General features: G+C 43.4%; 1 protein-coding gene across 1 annotated transcript in view; it reads right to left on the reverse strand.

The window, feature by feature from the left end:
* Nucleotides 1-10,845, reverse strand: part of ELOVL4 (ELOVL fatty acid elongase 4) — a 53,762-nt gene extending 42,917 nt beyond the window's left edge. Inside the window, exon 1 of the mRNA XM_044421646.1 lies at nt 10,755-10,845. Coding sequence (XP_044277581.1) covers nt 10,755-10,845 — 91 coding nt within the window. The remainder of the gene's footprint in view (nt 1-10,754) is intronic.
* Between the last annotated feature and the right edge of the window lie 471 nt (nt 10,846-11,316).

Genomic DNA, 11,316 nt, shown 5'->3' on the forward strand with positions numbered 1-11,316 from the left:
TTTCCTGATTATCACCAGTTTCCCTTGTGTGAAATGGGCATTTTATTGTATTGTATGTGAGGCAAACATTTGGAAGCCGGACACCTCTGCCTTGTATTCAGGAAAAGGCTAGGCATGGAAAGAAAGGATTGGCAGGGAGAATGCATCTGTGTGGGCCAGCCTTTCCCAAGCGTGTGGTCTCCAGATGTTTGCACCAAAGCTTCCACAATCCCCAGCTACCATGACTCCCAGCATATGAAGCTTACGGAGGCCACCAGGTTGGGGAGGCTGCTACAGTCTCTGAGGGACAAGTTCTACCAACACTTTTGCATTAAAATATGGCTGACAGAAGATAATCTGTGTGAGCATACAAATAATTAATGTGTAATGCTTAATATGTGAATATCTTCAGAAGAAAATACAACAAATGGCATGTCTCAAGATAATATTGCCAGTCAACATTTTTCATATATAGTGTGTTGTCAACAATAAGGGAATAATTATTCTTTTGGGGATCTTTTAGCTAGGGAGGATTTTTAAATGCTTCCCCTCCTCCCCCCAGTTTAGTCTGTGATCTTAAAAGAAATTAAACTTTTTAGGAGCTTCAAACTGGAGTAAATTTTGGTTGTTTGTTTCACTTGAGGTTAATGAAGGCTGTCTGTCTGCCCCCATGTCTCTTATAAGCGCTTTTTGACTCCTAGAACAGTAGCTATGAAGCTAAATTTCCCAAGTCCTTAGGGGAAGGAAGTCCTTGCAAAAGAAAAACTATCTATCTATCTATTACATTCCAAGTGACCCAATTTGTTAAAAAATAAACCTGTCTTTATTTTAATCTAAATTACTTTTGGATTTGAACTTTCTGTGCTTACCTAAACACTTAAACACTCTACCACACTATACATGACTCTGAACAGAAATGGGATAACATGCAGCATCTTCAAACAACAAACAACTATTAAGGCAGCACATTTACCAAGGAGTAAGCCCCAGGAAACACAGTGGGGCCTGTTTCTGAGTAAATAAGCAGAGATTGCAGTCTAAGTGTGATGTAGCAGGCTAGAACATGGGTGTATTTGGCTAAGTACTGGGAGATCCAGTTTCTGGTCCCTACTCAGCCTGGAATCTCACTGAATAACCTTGGAGCAGTCACTGAGTCTCAGCCAAACCGACATCACAGGGTTGAAGGCAAGATGGAGAGAAGGAGAACCTTGTAAGTTGCCCTGTGCTCCACTGCGTATAAAAATGCAGGGGTATAAATGCAACAATAACAATAAAAAGTCCCCATATGGTGTGATGCTATAGCACTGGTCCTGAATTTCCTAGAAATTCACAATGGAAAATTTCACAATTTCACAATGGAAAAGTAACTGATTCTGTTATGATAGTTATACTGATCTTGGCACCTCCAAGTAGCAACTTCTGTAAATACTAGAATTTTGAATGCTCTCCCTCCCTCCCTCCCTCTCTGCCATGAGTTAAAATAAGAATTAGCATGACTGGTACCCAAGCCTCAGCAGTATGACTACCTAGACAATGGTACAATTACCTAGTCAATGTTTCAGTACAATGTTTCCACCTATACTGGTCAGCTTAACATTGTGGTCCTAATCATTCTATCCCATTGATTACAGTGAGATAATAGGTGGGTTAATCAAGGTACCTGGTTTTCCATAATTAATTATCAGAGGATGCCTTCATGTGGACTAGTAAGCAGAGCTGACTGCCACTCTTGGCAAGTATCCCAGTGTCAGCAGGACTGGGATTTCTCTGAAGAAGAGGACCTTGAGGCAGTGGAGATGTGAGATCTGAGAGACAAGCAGCTTAAGGGTCACTGCCCCCCCCCCCCCCGGTTCCCAGGCCAACGTTGCTTTTCCTGGCCCCTGACCCCAGCATGAGGCATCAGGAGAGATGAATCGCCCACTTAGAGGGCTTGTGTTGACCCTACCACCTGGCCCTACACAGTGGGAGCCACCCTGAGGGTGGAGCCCGAGTTACTGAAAGGAAAGGGTTTTGGTTTGGCTTCAACAGTCATTCTTTGTCTGCACAAAGGGTAATCCCCCAGCTCAGAAGGGAGCCAACAGCATTGCTGTTTCTTGCAGCTGTGAGGTACCAACAACCTGTTTTGCAAGAAAGACAGCCTGGTGTTTGGAGCTTTGGGGCAAGAAGAGGAGGAATGCACTCACAACATGGACCATGAGCTCAATCTATTTCAACTCTGATGAGGCATAGAGGGAAAGCTGCAGAAAAGAGCAACAAAAACTATGAAGGGACTGGAGTAGCTATTTTATGAGGAAAGGTTACAATGTTTGGGACTGTTTAGCTTGAAAAAAGGGCAAGTATGAAAAGACAGGAAAGACATGTACAAAACCATGCAGGTGAAGAGAGAGTGCTGAGGGACAGAAAAAAAGTTTTTCTTTCTCTCTCATCATTCTAGAACCTGGGCTCATCCCATGACACTGAATGGTGGACAATTCAGGACAGGGGAAAAGGGGTTTTAACTTAACACGTAGTTACACCATGCCATTTGTACCCGCTGTCATCATGACCAAGAACTGGCCTAGTACATCCACAGCCTCACTTGATGACGGATGATAAGTAGAGCCACATGTCACCAGCATGCGGAAGGCAATGCAGCCCAACAGTCAATGGTTTTCGTGTAGGTATACAACAGCATGGCGGACAGAACTGGCTCCTCAAGAGCTCCATGCTGAGCAATATCCTGCAAGCACCACCTTCTGGAGCCAGCCAGCCAGGTTGGAGCAGAACAAGTGCAGGGCAGCTCCCCATGCCTCCAAATCAGAGAACAGTACATGTTATTTCCGGCACCGCCAGTAGTAGGCCTTTGTGAACAGGAGGAGGAGGCTGCTATGGCCTTCATGTCCTATTTTGGGGCTTCTTATGCGTGGCCTAAATAGGCCTTTGGTCCGATTCAGCATGGCTCTTTCTGTGGTCTTCTTTATGCCTTATAAAATCTCCTGCTTGGTCTACAGAAAACCTGTTCCAGTCTTCCCATGCACATACATCTCCTTCAGTTGATGTCATTTGTGGCATAGACTGCACACTTTTCAGTTCCATAAATACATGATTATGGATTGCGCTTCTGCTGAGTAGAGCTCTGCATCCTATTCCTATTCTCAGCTCTGCAAGTGAGGATACGACTTGACATGCACGGAAACAGAGGCTATGTGAACGCTACCACTGGTGAATTGCTTTCACTGAAAGCTGAAACCCAAAATACGTTCCACGGTTATGGCCATAAAGCCATTAACCTCTTCAGACAATGTTCCTGCAAAAGTTGAAATATGGGGCAAACTTACTTTACCTTCAAAATATAGAATTTTACAATGCTTTTGTGGCAGTACTACTGAATTTTACTTTATCCCAGAAACTACAAAATAAATACAATATATGAGAATATCTAGGACGAGACTGGATCCAGAAGAGATCTCCCATGTACAGCATAAAGAGCACATAATCCCTGCATGAAAAAATAATGAGCAGTTCACATTTCGATCAACCTGTTTCCACATGGTGCTGCACCGTATCTGGCAGAAGAGAGCAGTGGCACCGACAGAACGCATCCCAGCAGCACAGCATTGGATCCAGTCTTAGGTTAGGGTTAATGATAATAGAGCTTTCGATAAATAATGCAATCATCCTCTCTAAACAATATATAGGTAAAAAAATAATATGATAGCAGAATGCTATGGCTCAATTCATTGCACTTCCATCAGCAAGCTGTATCCTTGTAGCAGCTACCCAACAGCCATGCACATAGCGTGTGCACGGAGGTGCTTCCTGGCTGCTCACAAGGCTGCCTGGATCCTGGTCATTGTTACTCACTGACAGTACAAAGTGAATTATGCTGTTGCTGCCAGAAGAAATTATGTTGTTGCTGCCAGAAGCTGAGAATCCAAAAACAGTGAGTTGTACTGTTCTTGCATTCAGATAATTTATCTATATGGGCTGTCCCATATAGATTTAAAATTTAAATTTGCATTTAAAAGGAAATGCAGCAGGACCCCTCTATCTGTGCAGATCAGTTACAAGCCCACCAGCAGATGTCTGAAACCACGGATAATAGCAAGCACTATATATACATTTCTTTTTTTACAATTTCATTTGCTCTTAGCTCAGCAAACCATCTTTTTCTTTCCCTATTAAATCAAGATTCTTTGCTTCAAGGATGCACTTTATGACTACTCTCTGGCACTTTACAGCATTTTAGGACTTATCCTTCAGGCTGAGGTCAACCAGGGTTAACTGAAACCCAGTCACTGATACGGGGGTCCTGCTGTATATGTTCTGTATGCACAGTGGAAGGCTTGTGTGGCTAGAGCTCCTACAGCTTCTTAATGCAGATGAATGAGAAAGGGCTGGTAAAGGGAGTGCTGACTGTAGGTTACTTCGCACCATTTTAGAATGATCACTTTTCAAATCATGCCCATGCTTAAATGTTTTGAAGGTGTGATAAGCAAAACACCTGTGTTTTATAAGGTGAGTTGATTTTTTTTATAAGATAAGGAAATAAGAAACAAGCTGTGCAAAACCTATGTTCAGCTGGAATAATGCTGAAAAACCTAATGAAATATTTATTCATATCACTGGCTCAAAGGTCACTAATCCAAAAAGATCGTATTTTTAACACGAGAGCAAAATTTTAAAGAATCACATGTTAGGGTTTTCAGCCATTCATAACTGTCAACTACGGGGTATGTGTGCAGTGGTGAACAAGTATAAATAAGGACTCCACAAAAGATTGTCTATAATAGCACAGACATTTTCAAATATTAAAAACATCAGATCATATACTAGTAAGGTACACCAGATAGTTTATACTATTCTTGCAGATTGATTATTATCATAACTTGCAATCTTTGTTTTGACTTTTATTGATACTTTCCTAGCTCCCAATATTTATTTTCAATATAATAGTGTATAGATGTAATCATATGAAAACTCTCCCAAATGGCTATGTTTATTATATTGGCTTAGTTTTACAAATATAGCTCCACTGCTGTTCAAATCTTCCTTTGCATTCCGCATTTTCTCTAAAAGAACAACTAGCTCTACTAGATCACACCAATGGTCCCTTATAGTCCACAAAGTGCCAAACCAGATGCCCACAAGATACCCACAAAAAGGGCATGAGTGCTGCAGCATCCTTGTGCCCTTCTTCTCCAGCAACTGGTATACACAGGAATACTGCCTCTCAGGGCTTTTTTTTGCCATTGAACGCACCAGGACGGCATTCCGGCAGCTTTTTTTCCAATGGATTTTACAAAGTGATTTTGAATGGTGTAGCAGATCAGCAGCAAACATTATTAACATAGTGCCTGCAGGCTGCTTTTGCGGCTGCTATCTGATAGTGAGGGCTGCTTGGCTTGGGATGGGTGAGTTCCGGCACCTTTTTTTTTTTTTTTTTTTTTACAAAAAAAGCACTGCTGCCTCTCATCCTGGAGGCAGCACACAGCCCTCAGGCCTAGTACACATTGGTAGCCTTACCCTCCATGAATTTAACCAACCTCCTTTTAAAGCCATCTGCACTAGAGGCCATCACTGCATCTTGCAGAAGGGAACTACACAGATTAACTAGGTACTTTGTGAAGAAGTACTTCCTTTTATCTGTCTTGAATCTTTCACTAATCAGCTTCATAGGATGATCCTGGGTTCTAGTATTATGAGAGGAAGAAATATGGGTCCTTCTCTGTTTTCTCCATAACATGCATCATTCTGTCTGTCGTATCTCCCTCTTACCCACCTGTTGTGGAATCTTACAGAACTAAATCATAAGATACTTTGTAATTTTAATTATCATTGTGTACTTATTTATTAATGTTAACCTTACATTCCATTACAATCATTCACATTTTTATTAACCTCATATTCACTGAGTCCCAGCCCTGAAATTTTTAATCAGTAAATTCTTAATAAAATCAAAATAAAAGCACTAAGATTATCTGTTTTTCAAATATTTGCTCTACCTTGAAAGTTCTCAAATTACAGAAAAATAAAAGTTCAATATTTGGATGAACATGGAAGTTGAGATGTTAGAATAGAACCTCCTACAAATTTGGATAGAACTGATCAGGCTTCCTCAACCTGGCACCCTCAGATATGTGGAATTACACCTCCCATCATCCCAGCCAGCATGTTATCAGAGGATGATGGGAATCATACTGAACAGATATGCAAGTGCATGGCTGAGGATGCCTGATCTAGATTCCAAAGGAAGAAATCCTCTTTCTGAAGTAGCTAATGACCAAGTTATTAGCTTTTGAAGTAGCCTTTGAATGGTCACTTTGCAATGGAGACTCATGTGCTATTCGTTGCCCTGAAGGGATTTATGTCACATCCCACTAACTGGCCACGGTAAGCACTTGTCAGGATAAACTGTAAGGCATTCTGGACATGGAGAACAGGGTGGAATTATGGGGAGGAGCAGGACGTATGGGATTCTCTGCTAATCCCTGTCAGAAAGTAACGGCCTAGAGAGGATCACGTCGCTATCAGAATGCAGGTGGGTGAGTTGGCCCTGAGGCACCTGCTTAGAGATGGGGTGAAACGACAGAAGAAATTGAGATTGATTTTAGACATATGGGAATGCTGGGAACAATCAAGGGAAACTGTGTAGGTGTCTAGATGAGAATAAAGTTTCTTAAGTCGTTGTGCAATGTCGCTGTACAGTGATGTTTTCAATATGGTGAAATGCTTAATTCGTTAAGCAATATTAACACATTGCAAGGCCTGTATAATATGATTGCTGGGCAACGCCATATCAGTGTGGTATAATTTCAGGATGATGTGGATTGAGAAATTATGTTGCAGTGCGAAAGATCTTCTGAGTCATCTGCTGAGTAGCATCACTGGCATTATCAGGGATTTCTACCATCAGGTTTGACAAAACCACATGCCTGGGAACAGAAAGCTAAATCATTAAATTTCACCAGAATTGTACAGGATTTAGTTTCCTTTTTGATATTTTAAAAATAAAGGAGGGTTGGGATTCAAAGAGCACTACAACAGGTGTGCGAAAGCAGAGGACCAATGAAATATGGAAGAACAGAGGAAGAAGATATGGAAGTCTTCTGTACTCCATAAAAGCACTCATTCTGTACTCACTTTCAAAACCATTTCAGTACAATAGGAACTGCAGATATCAGTGCCAGGACTATATTTGAATTCCATGAGAGAGATGGGAGAAAATTGCCCCATGTTTTCTTTTCTTTTCTTTCTTTTTTTATAAAATAAAGCTTAGGTGAAGGAAAACAACAGTGATCACAGGATAGTGGTTAAGAGCATGAGCTACAGTGGAAGTCCTTGGCTCCACATTTTCTTTAGCCAGGAACTCTCTGGGAAGGCTTAAGAAAGCTGCTCAGTCTTCTGCTGTTCCCTCCCCACCACTGCAGGTTTGGAATAAGTGACTGATAACACTGGCAAGAACACAAATAATACTGGCCCCAATCCCATGTAGGTTAATTGTAGTGATATATAGATATTAATTTGAATATAAAATAATACACACACCTGTAACACAAACATGAAAGGAGTCAAAGCCTAAAGAGAGTTGTTTGGCACTCTCTGGATTGGAATGACAGTTTTATTGTGCTGACAAGAACTTCCCGGAGTCAAGTTCACTTAGGAATGTTTCCACCGACGCTATTTCCTTTTCCACTGTACGCCTGACCGAGAGGGGCTCCCAGATCTCTGGAGCAGATTTTGGGGTGGGGGACACAGAGAACCACAAGGGACAGGGAGTCAGGGAGGATCACTTCCTTTCCTGTTCAGCTAGTAGAACAGGGACCAAGTAGCTTCTCATTGACAGAAGGAGTCCTTCCACAGGAGTGTTGCTGGATTCAACTTACGGATTTGTAAATCTATGTGTTTAGCACTGCAAATGAACTATTGCATTCTATCTCACTTGTGCTCAGCTGTCCCCAAAATCTTAGATGATGATGATGATGATGATGATGACGACACTGCATTTATATTCTGCTCTTTTTCTCTTGTGAAGAACCCAAGGCAGCTTACAAGGTTCTCCTCCTCTCCATTTTATCCTCAAAACAACAAACCTGTGCAGTAGGTTAGGCTAAGACTCCATGACTGCCCCAGAGTCACTCAGGGAGCTCCATGGCTGAGTGGGGACTAGAACCAGGATCTCCTGAGCCCTCATCCAGCACTCTTAACCGCTACACCGCACTGGCATTCAGCCAGTGTTCAGCCAGTGTTCAGCCAATCATCCTAAAGACCCAGTACACTGAATATCATTGCTTTAATATTTTAACTAAAATACCTTATTATGGAACCTCATGTTATGCTCTACTGCTGACCACTATGAATGAAATTTAAATAGTCTATTAAACAATGAAGCTAGGCACTTTTTTCTCAACATGACAACTAGTATTTCTAAGAGAGATAGAAACGGGAAAATAATTTATGTTGTAAGTGCATTTATAAGATTCTTGTTTGATTCCATCTTACTCCATATTACAGTGGTGATCTTTTTACTAACGCTCATTCCAGCACATTGATGAGTAACACTGAGAAGGCAAAGGAGTTATCAACAAAGATCACAAAACCTATTTTGTTATTAAAAAGTAATCTTTAGTGGTACTAGTGTAACAGTTTGGTAATGTTAAATGAAATGTTAATATTGTTAAACTGCTACAAAAAAGGAGGAAACGGCAAAGCTATTTTACTAGATCTTTTAAGTTAAGGGGAAATGTAGAAGTTGAACTAATAAGTTGGGATCAAGTAATGGGGTGTCACCTGTCTTATTTAGAATAGACCAGCTGAAATGAATGAGACTTAAGTTAGACTATTTGCTGATACAACCCATAAAGTGCAATCATGCAAGTGTGCTCTTTGAAGTAAAAGCATAGGATCAATTTACTTTCTGACAAATGGTAGAAAGGGGAAGGAACAGGAAGCAAGACAGCTCATATAGTAATAAACTCCTGGAATCTATGACCAAGCCACATGGACTCCATAACTTCACAGCACTGAAATCCATCTTCTCTTGCAAAATCATCTTGGTGTTTCAAATAAGCAGTTAACCAGCTTTCTAGTTGCATGGAGAGCAAACTGCAAAGACTATCTCACAGATTCTGTTTTAAGTCTACATAAAATGCAATCCTGGCTCCAGAATAGTATACATGCAAGGTACATGAAGCTCTCTCTACATATTTGCCTGGTGCCCAGATTCCATTCTGTGGGTATATACTAAATCTTGCATTTATCATGGAAGCGTGCCTGTCAGAAGTCAGTATTCTATACTAATAGGTAAGGCAACTCTCAAGGCTGCAATCCTAAGCGTCCTTATTTATGAATTCCACTGAACAAGGTGGGACTTTCTTCTGAGTAAACATGCATAGAATTGCTTTCTACATGACTGCATTATCTCCCTGCACCTGTAATCTGCCTGGAACCATGAACTTGTTCTGTTGGTGCCAATCCTAAATGACACTTCTTAACCGTTTTATTAATGACCACATTCAACATTGCTCTGCCAGCTGATTCCAGCTTCTGTGTAACTTTTGGCTTCCATTTTGCAATGAGAAAGCAATTCAAACATGAAAGAGTGGCCCTAAGCAACCTTGCCTTTTAAACTAAAATGTCAAAACCAGCCCCTATACTACATCACACTTAATTATAAAGTGCATCCAAGCCTTGCAAAGCCGAATAATTAATTTTGCAATGTAAGCCACAAAATTGACTCTGAAGATGGAGTCCATCTTCATAAACTGGGATCTGCCCGGAGCCAGCATTGAGATCTACTGTGTCATGGTAAACACCTAGCCTCCGAGTTGCTAAAACACAACAGAAAAATGAGGTGTTTTCAGCATGACCACCAGATATTCCCAAAGCCAAATGTTATGTCTGTGGGTCCTGTATGCATGGACATATGGCAAACATGTGCCTCCCGTTCAAATATTATCGGGTTCCCTATAATATGAGTGTCCCTCCATTTGCAAACATCTGTGCTAACGTTGTGTGGAGCTGCCATATGACCTTCTGTACTGGCATTCCACCAGTTAAAAGGTGAATGCTTAGAAATAGCAGCTATGCGGTAATCAACACAGATAAAGGCTTACCGTGGCCATAGTTTAGCACAGTCTATAATATCAAGATTTTCGATTTTCCTTCCCATTCTGGATGATTCTAAATGCTGTGTAAGTGGTCAATACTTGAAAAAGTCAGGAAAATATTAAGAAGTGATGGAACAGAAGCCCAGGCAGAGAACTTAAATGGCACTGCCTCTACTGCTGCATTTATACTTCCATTCCTTCTGGCCTAAAGGAGAGGAGGAGGATAATGATGATGAATATCCACTTTCGGAGGCCCAGGCTAAAGACATAACGGCACGTTCCAAATCCGTTCGGCTCTGCAACCTTGCTTCGCAGATGGGTTTAGACAAGAAAAGAGCCACGGAGCCATTTTGACCGCTGTGTGACAGTGACAGCAGGCAAGGAATAGGAGACGGAGGGGAGAGGAGAGGAAGGGGGCAGGGAGGCAGCTGCCCCTCTAAGGAATGGCTGGGAAGAAGATGGAGGGAGGCGGCGCCGGCGCCGGCGCCGGGACAGCCGCACCAGCGGGACGCGCAAGCCTGGCAGGAGAGCCGGCCGGCAGGTGCTGACGGCCAGGCGCGCCGGCGAGATGCACGGGACACAGCGAAAGAAAGAGGGCAGGCTGACTGCGGGAGCAGTGGACGGGCAGGGGGCGGCGGCGAGCTTAACAAAAGCTTGCCTCGGCGGCGCGGCGCGGCGCTTGGTTACCTCGGATGCTCCAGGTCCAGCGGTAAAACTCCAAGGTGTCGTTCACCACGTTGGCAATGAGGCCCGGCTCTCCGGCGGCGGAGTGACCCATGGCTGGCTGGCTGGCTGGCGGGCGGGCTGGCTGGCCGGCCGCAGCGGAGCGAGCAGCAGCAGCAGCAGAAAAGCCGGCAGGACGGGCAGGGAATGCGCGAGGCTGAGGCTCGACGCCGGGGCTGCTGCTGCTGCTGCTGCTGCCCCACTCGAGCTGAGAATGAAATTTAAATCTCTGTCTCTGGGTATCTATCTCCAGGCTCCGCCTCAATACAGACGACTCCCGTGCCCACGGGCCGGGAGGGAAAGGCAAGGCGGGAGGGCGGGCAGGAGGAAGAACAGGCGCCGAGGCTGCGGCACCTTGGGATGGACCGCGGCGCGGAGCTCGGCATGAGTCACGTGACCTCTCTCCCTCCCCCCCGCCTTTCCCGGTGACATCTCACTTCGCTCTTCCAGGCGGCCCGGGATGCGCAGGCGCAGTGCCGTGAGTGGCGCCGGGGTCCGCCGGTTCCCGTGCGGCACTGACGTCCAT

This window comes from Varanus komodoensis, unplaced genomic scaffold, assembly GCF_004798865.1.
Source record: "Varanus komodoensis strain SLA01 unplaced genomic scaffold, ASM479886v1 scaffold12, whole genome shotgun sequence".
NCBI lineage: Eukaryota > Metazoa > Chordata > Lepidosauria > Squamata > Varanidae > Varanus > Varanus komodoensis.